The sequence below is a fragment of the Silene latifolia genome, chromosome X, assembly GCF_048544455.1.
Source record: "Silene latifolia isolate original U9 population chromosome X, ASM4854445v1, whole genome shotgun sequence".
Classification (NCBI taxonomy): Eukaryota; Viridiplantae; Streptophyta; class Magnoliopsida; order Caryophyllales; family Caryophyllaceae; genus Silene; species Silene latifolia.
The window spans coordinates 335,677,107-335,703,150 of record NC_133537.1 but is presented as its reverse complement, the minus strand read 5'-3'; the positions used below and the strand labels follow the sequence as shown (position 1 = coordinate 335,703,150).

The 26,044-nt window shown below is 39.7% G+C and overlaps 2 protein-coding genes and 1 long non-coding RNA gene across 3 annotated transcripts; 1 reads left to right on the top strand and 2 right to left on the bottom strand.

Moving 5' to 3' along the window:
• Positions 1 to 10,211: 10,211 nt before the first annotated feature.
• LOC141622454 (putative pectinesterase/pectinesterase inhibitor 21) lies at positions 10,212 to 12,219 on the top strand. The gene is made up of 2 exons (XM_074438493.1): positions 10,212 to 11,270; positions 11,454 to 12,219. Exons 1-2 carry the CDS (start codon positions 10,244 to 10,246, stop codon positions 11,666 to 11,668), a joined length of 1,242 nt encoding a protein of 413 aa, XP_074294594.1. The 5' UTR covers positions 10,212 to 10,243; the 3' UTR covers positions 11,669 to 12,219.
• A 1,314-nt stretch (positions 12,220 to 13,533) lies between these two features.
• LOC141618990 (CBL-interacting serine/threonine-protein kinase 1-like) lies at positions 13,534 to 22,017 on the bottom strand. Its single transcript, XM_074436036.1, has 12 exons — positions 21,553 to 22,017; positions 21,331 to 21,393; positions 16,149 to 16,220; positions 15,890 to 15,997; positions 15,598 to 15,678; positions 15,316 to 15,495; positions 14,996 to 15,208; positions 14,784 to 14,888; positions 14,577 to 14,693; positions 14,392 to 14,454; positions 14,057 to 14,131; positions 13,534 to 13,948 (listed from the first exon to the last, which is right to left on the bottom strand). Exons 1-12 carry the CDS (start codon positions 21,739 to 21,741, stop codon positions 13,844 to 13,846), a joined length of 1,371 nt encoding a protein of 456 aa, XP_074292137.1. The 5' UTR covers positions 21,742 to 22,017; the 3' UTR covers positions 13,534 to 13,843.
• A 3,380-nt stretch (positions 22,018 to 25,397) lies between these two features.
• On the bottom strand, positions 25,398 to 26,044 carry LOC141622453 (uncharacterized). The gene is made up of 3 exons (XR_012532970.1): positions 25,891 to 26,044; positions 25,659 to 25,778; positions 25,398 to 25,554 (listed from the first exon to the last, which is right to left on the bottom strand). It is a non-coding gene; the product is annotated as an uncharacterized LOC141622453 (long non-coding RNA).

The window sequence follows — 26,044 nt, the reverse complement described above, 5'->3', positions numbered from 1 at the left end:
ATTGAATTGAATTAAACTGAACTGAAGTAAGAGTTAATTTATGAAAAGAAGAGCTGAACTGAACTGAAATGAGCTGACATTAAGTCCAAAAGAATAGGGTCTAAGATTGAAGAAAAATGATGGAGAATAAGAATTTAGTATTTTCTTTTTCCTTGTCAAGATTATTTAAAATTATCCGGTATCATTGAGATTCAAAGAAATATCCCATACTATTTTAATATTTGATAACGAGAATTTTTTTTTTTTGAAGGGTGATAACGAGAATTTTAGTTGATTTAGTCTTTATATATTTCAGTCATCTTTGATCACTAGGCTAAATTTCTTCAGTATCATATATAGGAATTTAATGACATGCAAAATGGTTAACAATTTTTCTAACTTTATTAAGTGTTGCTCGGTAATACTTATGTTTTAATCCTTTGTTAATTTTTGATTAAAATACCATTTTAAAAAGTAATTGTTCCGGGTGTAATTCCAGAGCAGATATTTGTTACCACTCGTAGCTTGTAGAATGACGTCTTTGCTTGAATCCTCCTTTGATCTCTCCTGAAACGATGAACAAACTGAGGGCTCGGCTTTTGCCGAGCGTACTCACTCCGACGCTCAAGTCAGTAAACTTAGAGAGGTAAGTTGTTGTTACTTGACTAAACGTGTATTGTAGAGAGATAAGGAAGATATTACCAGATGAATAGTGGTTATTAGGTTAATTTGTGGATCCTTTCCTCAATGAAGGTTGAGGAGTATTTATAGACTTTCACCTTTTGTCACGTAGTGGCCAAGTGGTCAAGTGGCTGGCAGGTGGAAAGACCGTTCTACCCTCGGCCGATGGACCTATGGCAGGCTGGCCGAGGGGTCTTGGATATGAGTACGCGGATATGTGTCCCGGCTGCCTAGTTGCCAGGCCGAGACCCCAGGTGACAGGCCGATGGGCTTCATCGGCTAGGCTGTCCAAGTCGTTGACTTTGCTGCGGATACCCTTGACCTTGCTCAGTATGTTGACTTGGTCAGTGGTGCAGAATATGCCCCATCAATTTGCCCCCAGCGTAGTCTATGCCGTGGTATGAGCTCCGATGTATGTTGAGCGTATATTCTGCGCAAGTATTTTTGCAAAATTTTTGGCATCGGCTTCTTCTGATGCATCAGCGTGGTTCTTGTTAGGCCGTACCATATCCCCCCTCCACATGGATGCGTAAAGGGCATCCGATGTGGAAAAGAATATGACGCTGGCCGAGACCAGGGCTGAGAGTGCGGTTGTTTTTGATTGCCCCGGCCGTGCTTCCTAGCTTGGTTGATCAGGTGGCCGGCGGAGACCAGATACCTAGGAATTTGTTGAGGAAGATGAATAGGCGAAGAGATGTGAATGGGCGTGTTGAAGACGCTTGGTCACTGTTGCATTGATTGACGTTCAACTGTTGCAACGATTGACATTCCGTGGTTGCATGTCCGACACGTGTCTGCTCGCTGATTGGCTGACGCTTCATGGGCTGTTCCCTGATTGGTCCTTCATGGGCTTTTTCCTATAAATAGGGCAGTTATTCCGTGATTTTGGCCACCAATTTCATTTTCTTAAATTTTCTCCAAAATCTTCATCTTTCTAAACTTTCAAGAGCTTCCTTTTCTTCCAATCTTCAGAGTCTTTGATCCGGCGAGTGTTTTTCTTCGAGGTAAACAAACAAATTTTTCTTTTATCTTGCTAGTAATTTGTTGTGAACATGTCTTCTTCTGATCTTGGACCTAGTAAACTGCGTCGGGGGCCCTAGGTCTCCTTCTCCTGAAGTTGATCCTCAAATTCTGGAGGAATGGGAGGATGACGATTCTTTTGGTGATTTTGGTGATGATTTCGGTGATGATGCGGAAAGGTCTCGTCCTAATGAGGGGAGACAGTACGTCATGGATCACGGCGACGCCTGTAAGGTCCGCCTTGACCGTGCTTGGTCCCATAAGCTTGCCAGTTGTTCCGGCGAGAAACTTTTCGAGGGCCATTTTTTCTTTGGTAGGGGATACAAAATTGTTATCCCTGAGGAGGGTCAGGCCGTTTGTTGTCCTCCATCGGGCTACACCGGCGTGTACATGCGGCATTTGGAGTATGGGCTCCGGTTTCCGCTGAATGGGTACGTTATGGCCATAATTAGAGCCATGAACGTTGCCGTTGCCCAACTGCACCCGTTGGCTATGAGAACCATAATTGGTTTTGTCTGGCTTTGTCTCTTCAAGGGAGAGGCTCCAACGGTGAATTTATTCCGCCGGCTTCATCATCTCAAACCATCAATCTCTGGCCGCGTCGGATGGTACAGTGTGCAAATGGAGCAGGGTTATGTCTCTGTTGACAAACTTTCTTCTTGCAAGGACTGGCAAGATCGGTGGGTGTACGTTAAGGTGCCGGATGACTATCCGCTGCCCCGCTCCTTCCAGCACCAAGTTAATTTGCGGTGTGAGACTAAGGCGGAGCATGACAGATGGGTCACCCGGAAGCATCTTAAAATGGATGCCAGCAAGGTCCTTCTTAAGGAGGATGAGAGGCTGGCAATGAGGCTCTTTGAGGTGGACAAGAGTGGGGTGCCGAAAAGATGGATTCCCCCGACGCAGATCATTCTTCAGGATGAGCCGCTTTGCCATGTCGGCCTCATACCGGCCCTAGCACGGGGTGAGTGGGGTCGGTGTGAGGCCCATCACCGCCCTCAATGTTCCTGTTTCTCGAATTTCGATTTATTTCCTCTACTTAACTCTTGCTTTGTTTCTTTCGCAGACCACTTTGGACCGGACCTGTCTGAGGATATCCTCCGGAGAATGGGGCTGCACAAAGATAAAACTGTTGCTAACTTGCATCCCAAGGCTCTAACCCATGACTGCAGGACGTCGCCGAATGATCTTATGGAACAACGGCTGAAGGGCTTGAGCAGGGAGGAGGCCCAGGCGAAGGTTGTTAGCGGCGTAGTGCGTCGGACGCGGAAAACAAAGTCTTCAGCGGCGACGGCGTCGACACCGGTTCCACCTCCCATCCCCCCCCCCCTAAGAAGGTGGAGATTGTTGATATTCCCGATGAGGGGGACTCTGATGCGGAGGGATCTCCCCTTATCCGTAAGAGGAAAGAGACAGCCTCTACCGCTGGCAAGGAAGTGCCTCCTCCGGCCAAGAAGGCCAAACATGGTACCTATCTATCCTGTGGCTCAAATTTAGCCGGGTCATTAGGTGCTCCTGATGACAGGCTTTCTGATATGTCGAAATATGTTGATACTGATGCCTTTATTAAATTTTGTAGACCAGCCGCTGCCGGCTTTCGCTCTCATTGGGCGCAAGTGGAGGGGATCTCTGCGCAGTTGGTGATCAAGGCGTCACCGTCAACTCTTCATCCCTAAGGCTTCCTCTCTCACTGGTGGGCTGGTGGTCAAAGTGTCACCACCGTCCCTTCATCCAGAAGGCTTCCGTCTCCCGGCCTTATAGAGGAAGGCACGAAGTCGATTAAGGAGGCGAGGTGGAACGTGGTTACCGGTGCTCGTCTCATGGAGCAGAAGAAGGCCGTGGCTCGAGTGTTTTTGAGCGTAATGCCACTAAGCGGTGGCTGCGTCGGCGAAGCTGGATCTCCTCAATGAGCGAGAGGCTTAGGGTAGATCGAGAAGGCGCTCTTGCCGAGAGAAAACTCGGGGAGGACGCCGAAAAGGAGGTCCTTGCGAGAGAGCCAAGGCCGAGGCCGCGGCGGCCGAATCGCGAAGCTCTTTGGAGAAATGTAACCTTGTTCAGAGGCGTGCCGACCTCTATCTCCAGCAGAGGAACGAATCCAGGGACCTGTTTAAGGCCCAGGCGGAGGTGATTCGGGGCAAAGAGGCCATCATTAGGCAAAAGGAGGAGGATATTGAGATGCTCCAAACCGTCATGCTCCCCAAACTGTGCGCTGAATTCCGGGATTTGGCCGAAGAAGCTGCTAGGGAAGTGATCGGGGAGCTTTTCCCTCTTGATGGTTCCTTTCCGTGGGGTCAATTTGACGAACTGCTTGATGACAAGCTCGAGGCTAAGGAGAAAGCCGTGACGGAGAAGGCCAAGGAGGCGGTGAGGGCGAAGATGGAGAAGGAGGCGGCCGCGGAGAAAGCAGCTCTTGCTGAGAAGGCTAAGGCGGCCAAGGAGGAAGCCGAGAGGATGAGGCACCGATCCGCCGAGGCCAAGGCCGAGGTCGCTAGGAAAGTCTTTGGTTGCCTATTGAAGAAGATGCGGCTACCGCTGCTGATGGCAAGCAGCAATAGGCATAGGGAGACGGGCGGTTGTCACCAGGCTCACCCGGCGTCTCGGATAGCCTCAGCCCCTCACACACTACCATGTGCTGCTTGATGAGAACAAGTTTACAGCAGATCTTCTTCAGCTGTTCGGGAGCCAAATATTAAGCCCTTCCTCCCTGCCATCCTTTGGTGCTTCAAATGATATATTTGTAACTTTTGCTTTTCTTTCCTTGTAGTTTGTACAACTTTGGTAGGTTGTGTTTTGGCTTATCCCAATGGGGACGGCCGTCGTCTGCATTCTTTTCACCTGTAACCTGTTATTATTAATAAGAGTTCGTTTCTTTTGCCTTCGGCATGGCCGAGGCCTTTACCTTATTTTTTTTACTTGCGCTTTTTTAAAAGTTGAGCGTCTCAACTGTATTTAGCGTTTCCACTTTGCCTCTGGCTTGGCCGAGGTCTTTTCTCGTTTTTGTCTGAGTTGCCCTCTTACGTTATTAATTGAGCGTCTCTTTTTTGTTTCCGCCTCGGCTTGGCGAAGGCAGTTTAGAGTGTGTATCTCAACTGTGTTTAACGCTTCTAAGGTATTTTGAATATTTTTGCGAGTATCAACTGTGCCGGCCGCGACTGTCGCGGTGTCTGCTTTCTGGATAGCGTGTTGCGCGGCGTTTACCACTTGGGGTGACTGCCACAGCGCTACATTTCTTGATGGAGACCACCGCTCTTGTCTATGAGTGTGAGCGGCGTCGATTCTCGGATAGCGTGTTACGCGGCGTCTACCACTTGGAGTGATCGCGACGGCGCCACACCTCGGGGGTGATTGCCGTAACGTCTACTACTTGGGGTGATCGCTCCTGGCGCTACATTTCTTGATGGAGACCACCGCTCTTGTCTATGACAGTGTGAGCCGCGTACATTCTGGATAACGACCGCCGCTCTTGTCGGGATGATGATGTGAGCGGCGTCGGCTTCTTGGTAGAGATCGCTAGCTCTTGTCGGGATTGATGTGAGCCGGCGTCTGTTCTGGATAACGACCGCCGCTCTTGTCGGGATGATGATGTGAGCGGCGTCGGCTTCTTGGTAGAGACTGCCGCTCTTGTCGGGATGATGTGTGAGCAGCGTCGGCTTCTTGGTAGAGAGCGCCGCTCTTGTCGGGATGACAGTGTGAGTGGCGTCGCCTCTTCATAACGACTGCCGCTCTTGTCGGGATGACAGTGTGAGCCAGCGTCGGCTTCTTGGTAGAGACTGCGGGAAAAATGAGCACTTTGATGGGAAAACTTAGATTATTCTACGTTAGATACAAATATGCGTCGGGGTGCCCACAACTGTTTTGGGCACCTCCGCCGCTATACAATGTTTTCACAAAATCGCCAGTGTCCTAATGGCTCACTAAAGGCACACCTCCCTCGTCAGCCGTCAGTTGCATCCATGAGGTCGACCTCCTGTTGTAAGGATGGGCTTTTCCCCTTCTCTGACTGTCTTGCCACTTTGAGGGATTGCATGTTGCATCCTCCGGCGAGATATCCGGACGCGTTGACCACCTCGTCCTTCTCGTCCTTGGAGACGAGCTTTGCGCTTCCCCCCGGTCCGAGACATACATTAGTGTCGGGCCGGATGGACATCACTGCGTCGGCCTCGCTCGAGTAACCCGGCCTATGAGGACGTTGTAGGCGGACGAGCCGTCAATGACGACGAACTCAGCTAGGACATTCTTAGCCGCATTCCCCTCGCCGAGCATCATTGGCAGTCTGATTGAACCCAGGGGTACCAGGCCAGCCCCGGAGAAGCTGTACAGTGGGTTGGTGCAGGGGCTCAGGTCTTTGACTTTCAGGCCGAGGCTAAGGAAGCACTCCCTGAACATGATGTTTGTGTAAGCGCCTGTGTCAATCAGGCACCTCTTCACCAGGTGGTTGGATATGTCCAAGTTGACTACAAGCGGGTCGCTGTGAGGGGCGATGACTCCCTCGTAGTACTTCCTCTCAATAGTCATATCGGGAATGTCAGGGGCGATCGTTGTGTTGGGCACAAAGTTGATGGCCCGATGACTCGTTTAGGTGCCGTTTTGTGCCCATGAGCTGACCCGCCGTTCTCATTTCCCCCGATGACCACATGGATCACTCCTATCCGTTGGAAGACGAATTTCTTATCTGAACCGCTGGCGTCAGTCTTTTGGCCTTTGGCCACATACTTGTCGAGGCTTCCCTTCCGGATTAGCTCTTCAATGGCATTCTTCGATGCCGTGAGTTGTCGATGAGGTGGCGGGTGCAACCGTGGTACTCGCAGATCTTGGCTCGTGTCACCGTCTCCTTTTTTTGGGGGCCTTTCCCATGTCCGCCCCTCCTTTTGCTCGGGCGAAGACCTCGGCGGCCGTTATGACCGGAGGGGTTTTATCATGGTAATGCCTTTGGTAAAACGTTCCCGAACTCCCCCCAGCGCCCGTCGAGTCCGTTTCTGGGCAGATCGTCGGACCGTGACTTATTATTGTCACGGCGTCTCTCATCGGACCGTGACCCGTTATTGTCACGGCGTCTCTCATCGGACCGTGACCCGTTATTGTCACGGCGTCTTTCATCCGGGTTGTCATCCCGGCGGCTCTTCTTTTCTGAGGGCTCGGCCTCGCTGGGGCCTACCCAGGTCTTGTGGTAGTCCTCTACCTTGATGGCCTGATCGGCCATCTTCCTAGCGGCATCTAGGCCCAAACCTCCGTACTTGATGAGTTCGTCTTTTAAGTCTCCCCTTGGGAGGCCTTTCATCAGTGCGAAAGCCGCCAGTTCGGGGTTGATCTCCCGAATTTGCTGAACCTTGCCGTCGAACCTCTTCACATAGCTTCGTAGAGACTCGCCCTCCTCCTGTTTGATAGTTAGAAGGTCCGACGTCTCCACGGCCCTCCTTTTGTTGCAAGAGTACTGGGCTATGAAGGCATCCTTTAGGTCGGCGAAACAGTATACCGAGCCGTCGGGAAGCCCCTTATACCAATTTTGAGCCATCCCATGCAGAGTCGTTGGGAAGACTCGGCACCAGACCTCATCGGGCTGCTCCCATACCGACATGTAAGACTCGAAAGCCTCGGCGTGGTCGGTGGGATCACTGTCTCCTTTGTATGTGAATGCACTGAGGGGCTGTCTGACAACGTGTCGAATGACACGCGGCGATCGGCTCCCCGCGTTTCTGGTCCGGCTCCTCTCCTCGTAACGGAAAGGACTTCTTCTTCGACTCGGGCTTCTTCTCCGACTCGCCGAGTCGGACTTCTCGGCTTCTCCGTGGCAGGCCTCGTCGGTCGCGCGGCGACGCTGTCCTCTCGTGAGTACGGGGAGGGCTCGGGTCTACCACTAGCACTCTGGGCTCCTCCGGTGTCTTAGTGGTCGGCTTCTCCTAGTGCTCCGTTCAAATTTCGGGAGTCACGTTCGGCCTTGGTCTCTGGGACGGTTACCGCCGCCCTTGTCGGCGTGACGGCGTCATCCGGCGTACTCCCATTGGGTCCAGGAGCATCTTGATTTTAGATGTCAACCACATGTCCCATGATGGTGACCTGGTTGGGGGCGCGGCGTGTGCGGTATTATTGGCATCCCGAATTCCGGTTGGATTACTCCACCGGTGGAGGGCTGTACCACTCCAGAATTGTGAAAGGTATCGTCTTGGTAGAATGCGGTTTCGTCGGTCGCGACTACTTCTTGTTGTTTCGACATCTTCTTAGCTTTTTGGGTGGGTTTTTGTGTTTGTTTTTTTTTGTTTGGGAATGAATGTGACTAGCTTCTAGTGTCTTTCCCCCACAGACGGCGCCAATTATTAGGGTGTAATTCCAGAAAGCGAGATATTTGTTACCACTCGTAGCTTGTAGAATGACGTCTTTGCTTGAATCCTCCTTTGATCTCTCCTGAAACGATGAACAAGGCGAGGGCTCGGCTTTTGCCGAGCGTACTCACTCCGACGCTCAAGTCAATAAACTTAGAGAGGTAAGTTGTTGTTACTTGACTAAACGTGTATTTGTAGAGATAAGGAAGATATTACCAGGATGAATAGTGGTTATTAGGTTAATTTGTGGATCCTTTCCACAATGAAGGTTGAGGAGTATTTATAGACTTTCACCTTTTGTCACGTAGTGGCCAAGTGGCCAAGTGGTGGCGGTGGAAAGACAGTTCTACCCTCGGCCGATGGACCTATGCGCAGTGGCCGAGGGGTCTTGGATATGAGTACGCGGATATGTGTCCCATTTTGCCTAGTTGCGGCCGAGACCCAGGTGTGACAGGTCGATGGGCTTCATCGGCTAGGCTGTCCAAGTCGTTGACTTTGCTGCGGATACCCTTGACCTTGCTCAGTATGTTGACTTGGTCAGTGGTGCAGAATATGCCCCATCAGTAATAAAAGAAGTAAATAAATGACCGAGACAAGAGATGTATGGAGAAGTAGATAAACTTTGATGATTATAAACATATTGAATTAAGCTTATTACTTGAAATCAGTGAAGGCGGAAATAAAAAATACCATTTCTAATGGAGTAGATGTTTTATAAACTCGATTTAAAAGTAGTGGACCAAAACAACATATCTGAATTCAGAATCTATAACTTGGCTCAATCACCACCAAGAGAAAACTTCATTCATTCTCATTCAATGACATCAAATTACTAAGGTAGTTGTTCTTTTATAAGGCCGCCTAAGAGAAAATTTGTGTAAAACAAATCTACTAAAATCAATGTTATGATTTATGACTCATTAAATGAGAAGTTCGAAACCAAAAAAATTGTTTTACAAACTTCTTATAATGTACGTACTATATTAAACTCTTTCTCGCAGAACTCGAACCAAATAGTACTATATTCAGGAGTCAAGTCTAAGCCATCATTAGAGTTAACAGAGACGTAGCTAAAAATAAAATTTTAAAATAGCCAACAATGAAATTTTAAAATCGCCAAAATTGATAATGTTAACTACCTATTAAAATTTGGAATAGCGAGTGCAGTAAGTAGATTATATATCCGATGTACTACCACGAGTTTTATAGTTTTTGAGAATTATAATAAAAATTTTGAGTTTTGTTTTAAAAATTACGAGTTATTATAAAGTTTATTAGTTTACTTACTCAAACATTAAGCTCAAAAAATTGCAATAAAACTCAAAAATATTACATATAAGTTTAGTTAAATTTGAGTTTTGAAGGAAAAAAAAAATTAAAATCTAACTTATTTTAAAATCTAACTTATAAATTATAATAAGCTAAAAAAAATACACATATGTTCAAAAACAAATAAACATTGAGATAATAAGCTCAAAAAAATACAGATATGCTAAAAAAAAAAAGTCTAAAGTAATACATCCGATGTATATTACTTTTTCTCTAGGCACAAATTCTCATTTATGACGGACGATATCCGTCACAAGCTTCTGACGGTCAAGTAAAATCCATATGGGTAAATAAGACAAATCATTTGTGATTTTCTAGGCACTTTAATATTTATTTTATCTACCCATATATGTGATATTTGACCCGTCACAAACTTGTGACGAATATACCCATCCTAAGAGGCTAAGAGAGATTCATTACTAGCTCTCTATGAGTGTTATCCCATACTATTTGTAATACAATTTGTAATACTCCATGTGATACAAGAAGAGCATATATTCTTAGCCACTAGAGTCCTTGGTATATATCCCAATTCCCAACATGTGAAGACGTTTTTCTGTATTTAGAAATAAAACAAATCACTAACACTGCTAACTTTTGTGATCACAAATCACTAACAACACTATGATAACCCATAGATAACTTTTAACCCGTAGTTAGCCAAATCACACACATTTATTCAAAAATTAAGCCATAGTTTTATCATCACAATTGTCAATATTAGTTATATGTTTAAACATAGAATCCAAATAATTAGGAACATAAAACTAAATTTAGATAAATGAATTGGATGGTCACCTTAATCTTATCTAAAAATCTAAAAATTAGAATAAATTCTCCTCCATTGAGTGAATTAACCATTAATTACATAGTAAATCAGAAAGTTTCTTAAGAAAGCAATTTTCAATATTTTCAATATGAAAGGAAAGTTAATTGGATTAGTAATTTCCATAATAGTTCTAGTTGGTTTAGGTGCTCTTCTAGTAGTCACAGTTCGAGGTGCTAATAAGAATGCTCATCATGTCCCTAATAACCCACTTTCTACGACATCGAAGGCGATTCAAGCTATATGTAATCCTACAGATTACAAAGAAGCGTGTGTACGTAGTCTTACCCCTATTGCTTATAACAAGACTGCAAGCCCTAAAGATTATATCCAAGGGGCTATCAACGCGACTATTAATGCCATTATTCAAAGTATCGAGCACTCGAAAGATTTGAGTAAAGAGGCTAATGACCCTCTTAATCAAATGGCTTTCAATGATTGCAAGGAATTGTTGCAATTTGCAATTGATGAGTTAAACGACGCGTTTAATAACGTTGTTAGTGATCAATTGCATACTATAAATGAAAGGGAGTATGAATTGAAAAATTGGCTAAGTGCCACTATAGCTTATCAAGAATCATGCATTGATGGTATTAATAAGGATGAATTAAAGGAAAAAATGGCAATTAATCTTAAGGATGCATCTCATCTAAGTAGTAATATACTTGCTATTATTTCTGAAATTGTTCCGGTTTTAAATAGTTTTGGGCTTCAAACAAGTAATGTGAGTCTAAATCGTCGACTTCTTCATGTGCCTAAGAACGATAATGATAATGATAATGATCTCGATCATGAGGGTTATCCGTCTTGGCTTCCTAGTGGAGATCGGAAATTATTGCGAAGAATTAACATGAATAATCCGAGGCCTAATGTTATAGTGGCACAAGACGGAAGTGGTCAATTTAGGACAATTAACGCGGCCCTTAGAGCATATCCAAAGGGCTTACGCGGTAGATATGTTATATATGTGAAAGCGGGAATATATAATGAACAAGTTCTTATCACAAAAGACCAGGTGAATATTTTCATGTTTGGTGACGGTCCTCGTCGAACCATTGTCACCGGAAGACAAAGCGTTAACGGTACCAAAACTACTACTTATCAATCAGCTACATTTGGTAAGTTTGTTCAACCTTTTTTTTTTTGCACAAAAAAATGTCATGGAGCGATGATTGTGGCACGTGTAACACACACGCCACACACATCGCCTATGTCATCTATTACGACCTAATGTAATACATGTATATGTTTAGTACAAGATTGATACTAACATCAAAAATTCTTATTTTGTTGTCGAACAGCGGTAATTGGAAACGGGTTCGTGGGAAAATCGATGGGATTCCGAAACACAGCAGGCCCTGAAGGTCACCAAGCCGTAGCACTACGAGTCCAATCCGATATGTCAACCTTCTACAATTGTAGAATGGACGGGTACCAAGACACACTCTACACACAAGCACATCGCCAATTTTACAAGCTCGCGTGGTTTGAACACGGTCGATTTCATATTTGGTGACGGTAACGCATAATTCAAAACACCCTCATAATCGTACGTAAACCGATGGACGGACAACAAAAACACAGAATCGCCCAAGGTAAAAAAGACAAGCGTCAGACAACCGGAATTGTTATACACAATTGTCGAATTGTACCCGAACAATTACTCTTTCCTCTCCGATTCAAAATTAACACGTTCCTAGGACGCCCATGGAAAGAATACTCAACAACAGTAATTATGCAAACCATGCTCGCTGATTTTATCCAACCGGCCGGGTGGATGCCATGGGCCGGAACCTTTGCATTGGATACATTGTTTTACGCGGAATTCGAAAATCGAGGTCCCGGTGCAATTACAAGTAGAAGGGTTAGATGGAAAGGATATCACGTTCTTACAAATAGAAATCAGGTATTGAGATTTACAGTCGATCCGTTCCTCCAAGGAAATATGTGGATTCGATTTACGGGTACTCCGTATCTTCCTAGCTTGAAGCCTTGAAAACTTTATGATTATGATGGTTTGATTATGAAGTTTCTCATAAATTAATGAAACATTTTAACTTCATTTGCATATTCTTGTTGTCATCATCTATTCATTAATTTTTATTTAATGCTTAATAGAGGTGCAATCGATATCGTTTCAATTATTTACAATAACTGTATACGATAATGACAATAACTCGAACTTTCTTAGTCTCACCATGGTGTCCTTAAATCACCCAAATGATTTCACACTCTATTTCAAACTCGAACTTCCTTAGTTTCAATTATATACAATATAACTAATGAAGTTAATCGATTCGGGAACTTCCTTAGTTTCAATTATTTACAATAACAGTATACGCAATTTTCATCATGGATCATTCGGAAACAGCCTCCTTCCCCGTATAGATAGAGGGGCACAGAGCACAATATCTTTTTGACAATTTCTCTTTTTGTTTCACTTTAGCTAACATTAATCAATTCGGGATTAAGGCTCTAAATATTGTTTACCTTCACAACATCTTCACAAAAAAAAATATTTTAAAATTGGCTAGGGGAAAGAATTTGTGATGGGAAATAGGGAACGGGTTGTCGAAGGACTCTGGTGGAGACGCCGGTGCTTGGGTTGGGTTTTCGGATGACTGATGAAGTTCTTTGATGGATAAAGGAGACGGATCGGGGAGAAATCAGAAATGTGGGAGCGATGGATCAGTCCAGTAAGAGGATTATACATCTGATGTATTACCTCCAATTCTATAATTTTTGAGTATTCTAATCAAGTTTTTGAGTTTTATTTTAAAGTTTTTGAGTTTCAATATAAAGTTTCTGAGTTTATTCACTTAAAAATTAAGCTCTAAAAAATTACAATAAAACTCAAAAACATTACATATTAGTTTAGTTAAATTTGAGTTTTGACGGAAAAAATATTAAAATCTAACTTATAAACCTTAATATGCTCAAAGAAATATACATATGCTCAAAAACAAATAAAGTTTGAGGCGTATGTTTCTAAAAAAGAAAAATACATATATCTTTCAAAAATAAAAAAGTTGGATGTAGACATCCGTACGATGTATGTTTTTTCCTGACGGATCAGTCTTATGACAATCATCATATTACGAGAGAATTTCTACATAAATATAATCGAAATAAGGTAGACGGACGGGCAGATGAGGTGTAGTAAATACAAAGAATAAGAAAAAACAAACACATGAAGAAAAAGCTCCGCGCATTGGTTGATGCTCTAAGACAAGGTTGCAATCCAAAAAAAATTTGGATGGGCAAACGGCACAAGTCCGATGTCCAAGGCCGGCTAACATGAACCATTAAACGTTTCGTGGGACAAAGTTTTTTTTTGGTTTTTTTTTTTTTTTTTTTTTTTTTGACAGCAGTGGGACAAAGTTAATGTAACTTCAAAATAGGAAAAATTTGAAGCTCAATCTGATTGCATTCTATCATTTCTTTTGTACAACTTTTCTATTATTTTTTGGGGGATCTGAACTGAATTCAGAAAATACAATAATAATAATAATAATAATAATAATAATAATAATAATAATAATAATAATTACAAATTGCTAGTAAATTAAACTCCAAGCAAAAGGAGATTTTACTTTACTCTTACCCTGAATAAACCTATATACTCCGTAACTCCGTATATAATACTAGTTTATACAATATAATCATCTAGTATTTGTATTTGTTGTATAAACTAACAAACCTCAGGCACTGCTTCTGCAGCCTGAATTAAACATTGTTGCGTTAGCAACTCCTGGCTTCCTGATCCGCCTAAATCGTTTGATAACCTTTTACACAACTGCAAATAATCGAAACTTGAATTAGGTTATATTGGCAAGGACTAAATGTTTATATACGACATGATGATCGACAATTGAGTACCAAACTACCAATAATCGATGCTAACCTGTCGATAAACTGAAGAATCTCCATATGATTTTCTTAATTCAACTACATATAATGCTGGGCTAATCTCAAATACCTGCAACGATCATTTGAACAATGTTACAGAAAGATCGACAACTTTTTTTTTTCTAGACGGGTAAAAAGGGTATATCTGATCAGCTCTAATCTCGCCATAGGCGACAATTCTAGGTGATTATGGGCCCCAGTGCCCGGTTAGGGAGGGTCTAAGCCTTATTGCCGGACCAAGCTAAAGCTTGGTTCAGAGAAACAGTTCGAAAGATGGTGATAGGTGACAACTGACAAGCAATTTGTTTCCTAAGAAAGGACTCGACTTACTTCTGCTGCAACTGAAAGGTTTCCGGAATATTTCTGATCTTTTTGTCCTTGCACCACCTTTAGCTGAAAAAGACATCATTTAGAAATCTTAGAAAACATGCTTATTGAATTGACTGGTAAATATAATGTAGTTAAAAGGTAATTATATGAAATTATGAATCAGAGAAGTGGATTTTTAATATTACCCTTCCATTTTTCTTCTGAACACGATATCCCATACCCGTCACAATATCCTCGATTCTCTCTAATAACTCTGAGTGAGAAAGGTTAGAAGTGAATCTGATCTTCCGTTCTGAAACATCCTGAAATCATTCCCCAAAGACAATTTGTTCTCGGTTTTCTTTCCATAAAATGATTCAGTAGAAGAATTTGAACATTTAAATTTCACATACCTCTTTCTCGAAGAACCCTGAAAGGTCGAGGAATGAGGACATGCCAATTAGCTGAAAAGCATTGATAAGAGTAGGACGTCCGGGACTCAACTCCCCTTCAGATTGCTGATAGAGATGATGAAAACAATGCGGGTATTAGTTACATGGAAAAAGCTGAAGAATATAAATCATAATCATAATCATACGACAGAACCAAAATCTTTTCTCATTACCACATCCTTTAAGGAGAAGGCTTCCTCATCAACGTATACATTATCGTCATCATCATTAGGGTTCGAAGGAATATACCCTTGCCTAAACCATTCATCTACTTTAATCTCAGCAATAGTTAACCGTGTGACAGGGTTAGGATCGAGGATTTTCTTTATCATCTTTTGCGCTCCTGGAGAGAGCCATTTTGGTATTTGAACATCCCCTCTCGTAATCTGAATCATATAAAGGTTAAATGAGACGATCTTATATGTGAGAGCAACTCATTAACCTTATAATTAAATGAGGAATGCAGAAGTATTGAGTTTAAAGAAATTAAGACCTTTTGATAGAGGACAGCAAGATTCCGGTCATCAAAAGGTAGATAACCTGTGAGAATCACATAAAGGATTACACCACAAGACCAAACATCGGCTGTCGACCCATTGTATCCTCTGTTAGCAAGAATCTCAGGAGCAACATAGTTCGGGCTTCCACAAGTCGTGTGTAGTAAGCCATCACTCTAGAAAAAAGAATGAAAAAGATACTAAGGATTTAGGGGATGGACTAATAAATAGAAGATGATACGACCACATGATGAGACGAGAACTTGTAGCTTCCTTACCCTGGAATGCTGAGGTAATGCACTAAGGCCAAAGTCAGATACTTTTATGTTTCCTTTTCCATCTATGAGAATGTTCTCTAGCTGCAAATATAAGCAAGACGAATAAGGCACAAATACAATTACTGGTTGTTTCCGTTTCTAACGGTGCCAGTGACTCACTAATAGCATCATATGATAAAACATATCAAATCAGCAAATTAAATGACTGTTTGTTTCATTATGGATCAGTTGTGCAAACCATATCTGTAAATCAACCAATCTAATTGAGATAAAATGTTAGACAAAACCTAACCTTCAAATCCCTGTGGAAAACGCCCTTATCGTGACAGTAACCAACACCGTCAACAAGCTGTTGGAACAGCCTCCGACCTTCCTTCTCTGGAAGTTTTCCTCTGGTTGCCTACAAGAACATCAGCTGCATAAGGAACAGCAAAATCCTCGATAATATACGGGTTGACTATGAGTAGCCAATAACCTCTGGCACATTCACAATTTTTTATTAGTTTTTCAAGGGGTCCTTTAAAATAGCATGCGGTGTTAAGGACACTTACGATTTTATCAAACAGTTCTCCGCCATGCACATACTCTAGGACCATATAAATTTTCGATTTGCTTGCCAAGACCTGCATTTTTACAATGTTAAGATTGAGTCCATTAGTACTTGTAGGCTTGTAGCTATAAACCAAACCTTGGAAATCACAAAGTCAAAAAATTAAAGATTTCGAGGCAAGCCTTTGATATATCAACTCGAAGACTTGACAGATAATCACAGCATACGAAGACTTCATAAAAAAAACACATTCTAAATTCTAGCATTATTCACTTGTGTAGAATGTCAATGAACCTCATTCAATAATTGTTTATACCAGGTGCTGAGATATGTCGAAATCTCGACATATCGTCAATTAAATTGTTTATACCAAGTTAAGAGATCGGAATATATATTCAGTTTTACGCCGCTTTCATAATTGATATGGTTGTTGTAATGCTGTATGCTAGCCTAGACAAATAAAGCTTCCCCCAGGTAGAACATTACAGCTTTCTCAATTAATTAAGATCAAATAAATTGATGTCAAAATTCAAGCATTCTAACATGGAGGGTCCTAGTAATGTGTGGACTGGCATTAATGGAGCCCATTAATCACAACAATGATATGCAGCTTCTTGAAACATCACAAAATAAAAGGCCTTTTGTATTTATTATCAAGATTGAGACTGCAACTATTTTCAGAAAGACATTATAGTTCACTCAATTTCAAAGTCACAGTCTAGCCAAAGACCCATATAGCTTATATCGGTCCCGCATCACCAACCTTGAGCCCATACAATTAAACCCGAATCCAACCCATTCCGTCACCGATTATTCCCAATTGTATGGGTAGATGGACCTAATCATTTCACCTAATACCCCAAGTAGATCATTTCACCATTGCCAAATAAGTTCTATGTACTCCATCTGTCCCAGTAAATAAAGCAAACGTAAATTATTGACCGAGACGGTTGGAGTATGTTACCGTATGACTTATGATGCATTAATGGGGTCCATCTATTACAATTCACAACAATGATAGGCAACTTCTCAAAACAACACAAAGAATCCAACTCTGTTGTTTTTTATCAGAATTTCTTGAATCTATTTTCAACAAAATACCATGGTTCACTCAATCTCACAAGTCATACTCCAGCCAAAAAACCCAAGGCCCATATGGGTCCCACATCACCAACCTAGAGCCATGCAACTATAATTTGCCATATGGTATTATTTAATGAGAATACTCTGAACTATGGAGTTGCTTCTCAAAATACTCCAAACTTTATTTTAACTACCAATAAAACAAACAATTGTACGTCTTCTCTATAAATAGAATTGGTGCTTCTTTTACTTCTTGTAGCAGGTAAGTATGAGCACGGGACCCACTTTTTCCCCTTTTATGATTATTCATCTTCCTCCTTTGCCCCCATTGATAACTAAATACTTTACGTACTTTAAACCCATATTTTATCTCTTATTTAACCGGAATAAATGCATTAAGTTAGTACTAAGGGAAGCGGAGACAAATAAAACAGTGATAAGACGGGTCAAAACAAAGTCAAATGGATTGAATACACAAAGGACGAAGTAAAATTTGACAATTGATTTTTGCTAAAATCCAAACCCCCTGCTTCGTCATACTCGGTACACTATGACCAAACTTCAATCTAACAGCCAAGTTCCTCTTTGATTTCCATCATCAACTTCAAATTGCAACTGTAACCCCATCCTTCTTTCAACTGTAATTTTTTTTTCTGCAAATTAATCTTCCTTTTATTTCAACTGTAATTTATCTCCCCTAACTATTTAATTTGGATTCGGAATTAATGGCTTCCGTCTATGGTATATCTCCCTTAATCTCTCTCTCTCAAACATCAACAACTAACAATCTATCACATATCACATCTTTTACGATATAATGAGGACAACACTGATCCGACCAGAACGACGAACGTCAATAATGAGACGGGTCGGTGGTTGTTCATAAAAAAATATGGTCGGAGGCTGAAGATGTGAAAAATGGTGGGTCAATAGAGGGAGTTGGAGATGGAGATGGAGATGGAGATGGAGTTGGTAGTGGTTATTAGGAGTAAAATCAATTAGAGTAAATGGACAATTAGATGAGATGTAAGGGAAGGGTTAAAAAGGGGTTAACAGAGAATTAAAAAAGAAGGGTTAAAGACTAAAGAGGTGTAAAAAAAATGGTTGACCTGCTTTATAGGTAGCCGGTTAACTAATTCTAGTATAAGAGAAAGGATGTAATTGTTTGTTTTATTGGTAGTTAAAATATAGTTTAGAGTAATTTGAGAAGCACCTCCATAGTTCAGAGTATTCTCATTAAATAACCCTATAATATTTCCCAGCAACCCACATGCAGACCTGCAGTTATCTATTTCCACCATTCCTGCACAATCTACTCCTAACTAACCTTCTGTCAATTAGTGACATAAAAATCTGGTATACAATTAGGACACGAAATTGTATCCGAGATTAGACGGGCCGCGATAATTATTTTTGAATCTGAACTGTGATCGACTTTTGACATCATGCTTAAAACGACATAAACCATACTAATAAATTGTGTCGGAAGTTTAACATCATGCTTAAAACGACATAAACCATACTAAATGAACCATCCTGCCGAAACCCTTTATTATTTATGTTAGTCTAATTCCGTTTTTAAAAGCTCGTAAGCTTAAAGAAATAATTTTCGAGAACCAATAATTGAACAAATAATCAGTTAAGATATACACCACACTAAATGAACCATCCTGCAAAAACCCTTTATTTTTTATGTTAGTCCAATTCCGTTTTAAAAGCTCATAAACTTAAAGAAATAATTTTCGAAAACCAATAATTGAACAAACTAATTAGTAAAGAGCAAGTATGAGTAAGATGACATGGAGTGCTCATGATCATGTCAGCTAAGATCAAGCAATCAACTCTCTTGGCATTATTTAGCAACAAAAAGATCAACAAAGATCCTTAAAAAGAGTATTAAATATATGCATTTGGTTGGTCCTATTTCTTAAATAAAGTTCTCTTTTCAAGAGTATTGTCCTTGACAATATTCTTTTTCTGGTGTTAACAAGGATTATTCTCTACCGACACTTGGGACAATCTTCTTCGGTATACTAAAGTTTATTTAATGGGCAGACACCTCCCAAGTTGATTTATTTATTCGCAAGAGTCAGCAATCGAATCTCTGACCACTTGTTAAAGGGATGAGACGATATTTAATAAAATGAAGGGTGATATAATCTCATCTAATCTTAAGTGTAAAACATTGACAATTATATAGTGGGTCGGCTAAAAGTAGAATATTATATACCTTAAGCCTGCAATTAAGTGTTAACCACAAGTTTAAGCTTAGCTGGGCATTTGGTTGAAGTTGTCTATCATACATATGACTCCAAATTAATTGGCAGACTAAGTCAGAGTGTGAACCCAACATTATTTTAAGCCATGAAAATAAAATGTGTAAAGCATGTAAAAAAAGGACATGACAACAGTCACCAAGTACTATTGTCCCCGTGTCCTAGCGACGACTCATACTCGGCTCTAATTATTTGATAAATATTACTTTCTGTATCCCAGTGAATAGTTTATACTTGCTTTATTTTGTGAGAGGGAAATAAAGAGAGGGTATATTATTAACTGGGGCGGAGGGATTAAGAAACATGTTTAAATGTTTTACACGGTGATCTTGAGAAAATCTTGTTTTCGAAGTATTACTTAAGAAAAAGTGATGAAATGTTCAAGTTCCTTTATTTCTAAGAAAACATTTTTGATTTTCAAATTATATCTTCGGAAATGTCTTGAGAGTGTTAATTAGTACGTCTTAAATACGATAATTTCCTTGTAAAGAAAGCAAAAAGAGTATGATAAATGATTCACAAAGCATTCTCTAAGAAACATTAAGAATATATATCAAATTGGCCTTACACATCATTAATGAGTTAATGACATATAAAAGTGAGAAGGTCATTTTTCTCATTAGACAAAAAGTGGAAGAATATTTCAACAAAAGATGACATAAATCACAATTAACCTATAAAAAAACAAAGTATATACTAATAAGGGACCGCGAAATAGTCTTCCTAATTATTATTTTTAGATAATAATGAAGAGTAATTTTGATTTGTGAGATAATTAGAGTTTCCAACAAGTAAGCACAACCACATGGGGTGGGGGCCTAAAACTTACATATGCCACTAGTGACAATTACGTTTATAGCCAAATCATGGACTATGGTTTGCACCATAAGCAACAATATCTACATGTACATAACAAGATATTAGGCGTAACCAAACGGATTAGCTAATACAACAACGACATCAGAGCCTTAATCCTAAATTGATTTGGAGTTGGCTGACATAAATCAATCTTTTAGAACCGTCCCTAAGCATTGTTTGGACGGTTTAGCTAATAAAGTCTTGAGAGATACTAGTTCAAAACACGTCACAATCAAAACGTTAGAAATTTGCTATCTTTATATAGAAGAATACCGATTTTCATAAGCTTTGTCCGTGACTCATTACTAAAAGTCGTATGAAATGGTAATACGCATATAATCGTTTAACACAAGACTCGCTATCCGAAAATGCCATAATTTTCACATACAAGCTCAAACTTCTATGGCACAAAGACACAAACATTTATGCTACCTCCCTTAATTTACTCCCACAAAAATCTAAGCAAGGTCACATGGAAAATTGAAAAATAACTTACTAATTACATAAAGTATTAATTAATTTTAACATTATTATGATACCTAATTCATACTTATTGATTGAAGTTACACATAGTGGATAAGAAAGGCGTTACTTTTCCCATAATTTAAAACTTAAAAACTTTTCTGACAATCGGTTACAAGGATTCGATCAACCCCCACCATTGCAAGAAAAGCATATTAAATCATATAATATGATCAACCAGTTCATCATTATTTTGGATACATCTACGTTTTTAATAAATCTCTAGCACGTAACTTAAAAAAACGTATACAATCGAATGGAACAGACTAAAATCAAACCTAGGACCGAATGTCAACGATACCTTTCGATTAACCATTAGGCTAAGACATCTTCAGTATTTTGGATATAAGACTCCTCCGTAACACGTAACTTAAAAAACGTATACAACCAAATGAAACAGAAGAATGACGGAATGAGTAAAGAGAAGTTTTTAATTTTTCTCACCTCATACAAACGAACAATGTTGGGATGCTTAAGAACTTTCAAGGTAGCAATTTCCCTCTTTATCTGCAACAAATTTCACCAATTTCACCATTAAAGCAAACCAATTACCCTAAAAAATTCTATCAAAAAATCAAATTAAATTAAAAAAATAACAAATACCCATTAAAATTAACACGAAAACAAATAATGGGTAATCAATCAAATTGATAAATGATCACCTACCTGATCAGTAATCTTAAGGTTAAGAATCTTCTTCTTCTCCAAAATTTTAACAGCAAAAGATTTACCAGTTTCAGTATCCTTGGCAAATTTAACCTTACCAAAATTACCTTCACCAAGAATTTTACCAAGCTCGTATTTACCTAAACGCATACCTTTCCCTCCTCTATGTTCTTCGACTTCTTTCACCATCTACTTTTTTTTTTTTTTTTTTTTTTTTTACCTACAAGTGAATTTTCAAGCAAAATTTATTTGGAGGAAATAATAAAAATTAAATGAAAATGATCCCCCAAAAATGTTGAATTTTTTTGATTTTTTTGGATGAATGCATACAAAAAATAAAAATAAATGTGTGGTATATTTGATTTTTGAATTGTTTATTTTAATTGATGATCAATGTTGTTTTGAGGAATTTAGGGAGAAGAATTGGTGTGTGGAGTGAGGGGTATAAATAAGGAGAAGAATGATGGGGAGAGTTGAAGGAAGGTTGGATGTTTGTACTACGAATTATTGGCCAACACGGCACACGAGATTAACGACGTCTTTGGACTTTCCGTTTATTTTTTTTTTTATTTAAAAAAAATAGTGTTACGAGTACATTTTTTAGTTGGCAAATTGTGACCCAGTCGGGTAACAATACACGAATCCGACAAGAAGTTAGTGGGTTTAGATTGAGATTTTCACCTATTTAATAATCACAGATTCTCATCTAAGACTTTGTTTGGTAAAACGAAAAAATCGACCGAAAAGTTGAAAAGGTACTAAAACCGAAAAATTAATCGAAACTCGATAAGGAATCGAAAATTAGGGCGGTAAAACTAACCGAAAACGAAAAGGAATCGATAAGGAATCGAAAATTAGGAGCTGATAAGGTGACTGATTATATAAAAAATTGTTTGGCAAACTAACTAAAAAGGTAGCTTATTTTGGTAAAATGACGTAAAAAGATATCATAATTATTTAATACTCCCTCCATTCAACTCCACTTTACATGTATTCCAATTCCGTCCATTCAGCTCCACTTTACAGGTTTCCTTATTTGGCTAAAAAAATGACAATTCTATCCTTATTGAAAATCTTTATTTACAAAAAATGCCACCCAAACCCCACACTAACCCACCATAAAACCCCACCTTTATGTTTTTTTAATATTTTTAACCTCTTCTTTCTCTTTCCCCATGTACTTTTAATACTTTTTTAATCCGCTCCTTAATATCCGTGTAAAAACCAAAGTTGCAAAGTGGAGTTGAATGGAGGGAGTATATTATAAATTTGAAGGGTAAAAAAGTAATATTACCAAGAATCAGTTACATGAAATGTGAAATGCTACTCTATGTAGCATTTCATTTCAGGTATCTTATTTGGGCAAATAAGCTACTTGACAAACACTTCCATAAATAAGCTACCTAAAATTTTTATCAAAAAAGCTAGTTTAGTCAAAACATGTATCTGAAATGTCTTGCCAAACGGAGCCTAAGACGGCATTATCTATCTTAAATTTAAGACGGATTAAGTATCATACCACTTGTGTAGTTGTGTATATCCCTAAGATAATAATATTGTTTTTTTTCTTATGCATTCTTATATACACACGTGGTATGTACTTGACCGGGCTTAAACTTAAGACAGATAGTGTCGTCTTAAAGGAGACTTACTATTTAATAATTGGATCGACACAAAAGTTAAATAAGTAGAGTTAAGGTTAGAGTCTTACAACAGGAACCCGATAAGAATAACCAATTTAATCTAAATGGTTAAAATGAAGTTGGATTGACCTGTTAACCTATTTAACCCATATAACCTTATATCATATACAATGCTAGATCAAGTTTAAGAAATATCGAAATGATATGCTGAAATCTCACATTTTTTACTAAACTACCACATATGAGTAACATTTTAAAAAAGAAAAGTATTAGTTTTATTTTTCACACTTGATTAAGTGTGTATTTGGTCTAGCTTGTAAAAGTGTTTTTGGACTCAAAAACACTTTTTGGCCAAACACATCATTTTCTAAAAGTTAAACAAAAAATTCTCAAAAGCTAAAATTCCATATTTTTGCCCATAGAAATAGAAGCATCAATTTGTTGCTTCTACTTTTGAAAAACACTTTTAAAAAATTAAGCTTGAAAAACAAAAACTCATTTTTGAGAATCGGGGCCAAACATGCTTTAAGTTTTCTTAGTTGTGAAAGGGTTTAAACATGTCATTTAGGTTAACTAGGTCGTTTACTCGTTTTGGGTTAAGGACATGTTTGGTAAACAACGGATTAATATTAGCAGAAACAGATTTAGAAAGCAGATTTGACTAGCATAATGATTTAGCGGGTTTGACTAGCAGATTTATTTAGCAGGATTGTTTTAGGGTGTTTGGTAATTGACAGTTTTAGATTAGCAGATTGTTTAGATCCTTTGTAAAATGACAAATAAGGATAAGAATAAATTATTTATTAAATATATAAAAGGAAGGTTGGTATTTTTTGAGGGGGTAAATAAGACAATTTTTTTTTCTTTCTAATCCGCTAACCCAATATGCTGGTAGGAGCAGCATATTGCAAAATAGCATATTGGACCCCAATATGCTATTTCAATATGCAATTAACCAAACGTTGTAATTAGCATATTCGTAAGTCAAACATGTTAAACCTCTCCAATATGCTGAAATTTGGCCAATATGCTATTAGCCAAACAGAGCCTAAATGAGGTAAATACTTAAATGGGTTGAGTATGATAAAATCGAGGTATATTAAAATAAGTGGGTTAAATAAGTCGGGTTGGGTTATAAGAATGTTAAATAGGAGGTATATAATAATAAGTGGGTTAAACAAGTCGAGTTGGGTTATAAGAATGTTAAATGGGTTGGGTTAGGGTTGAGTTGTATGACCTGTTTAAATAAATGGATTGGCACTACAAAAAGAATTAAAACAGGCGACTGAAATTGGCGACTGAAATCAGTCGCCAAAATCAATTTGGCGACTGAAATCAGTCGCCAAATGTCAGTCGCGGACCTTAGTCGCCTTTTCTAGCTTTGGCGACTAAAGTCGGTCGCCAAATGTCAAAAATGGCGACTGATAGGGTAGTCGCCAATTTGGCGATCGACATGAGTAGTCGCCAAATTGGCGATCGATTAGATCGCCAAATGCTTTTTCAGTCGCCTTTTTTGGGTGACGTAGCCAGTTTGGCTGACCAATTTTGGCGACTGATTTGTGTTTTGGCGACTGAAAGGCAGTCGCCAAATTGGCGACTACCTTGTCAATCAGTCGCCAAATTGGCGACTACCTTGTCAATCGATCGCCAATTTGGCGATCGCTTTCGACGCGCAAAACACAAATCATCGCCAAAGCTCTTCGTAAGTTTTGGTGGTTTTTTTCGTTTTCATTGCTAGCCAAATATTTACAACCTGCATACAAACCGATGTTCCACAACACCATACATCCCAAATTTCAACACACAACACCATACATTTCAACCCAACACCTCCCAATTTCTCAAACTTCATTTCATATATTGAAAATGAAAGTTTTACAAGCTAAGCTATTCTAAATGTTCAAGTCTAAAGTGTTCAAGTTTTACCAAACTTACATGCTAAAATCATCATACTTGGAAGCCAACACCGGCTCCACTCCCCCCTTGTGGACCATGCGGATTATTTGGATCGTAGTTGGGTCTAGGTCCGGGGTTACAACCTTGCCACCAAGTCTCAAACATTGCCATTCTTTCCTTCATTTGGCGCAATTCTTCATCACGTTTGGCATCTTCTTCATCACGTTTGGTATCACGTTCATCACGCTCTCTTATTTGACTTTGAAGTTGACTAATAATTCCTGGTTGATACGTGTTCTTTGGGAATTGTTGAAGTCGATCTCCTACGCGTTTTCTCATAAAAAGCCGGTGTTGAACTTCCGGTACCATACACGTTCCCTTTCTTGAAGCCATCCACCAACTTATACCATATGTCATTATCCGGAGTTTCTGGATTGGCGGCTTTTTCTTGTTCAAATGCTTCCTACAATATTAAACAAATGGTTGTAAGTTAATATGGTAACCACCTTATATACGACATTTTAAAAGAGAGTAAATTAACAAAAATTAAGTGTTACGGAAACTTACATATAATTGCTTGTCTTTTGGCTTAGTCCAAATTCTAACCCCTTTGTGGTCAACCCTGGAATGCGTGTCCAGAAACAGTTCTGGTACCGACGCAATCGGCTGTGACTTCTTCTTTCCTCTCTGAATGAAAAAAAAAAAACATACATGTTAGAAAATCAACAAAAAATGTAACATAAAATAAACATGTTGCATTGAAAACAAAAAAAAAGTGTGAAATAATAGACAAACTTACCCCCAACATACGATTCCAGAACGATCGTGAACCCGCGAAATGAGTAGGCTCGTTCACGGCGTCTTCCTTTCCTCCTCTTTTGTTGAGGGATGCTTGCTTAGACTTCTTCTGAAAAGCGGGAGTTTTGGTATGCTGTATTAAGCCTTCATACTTG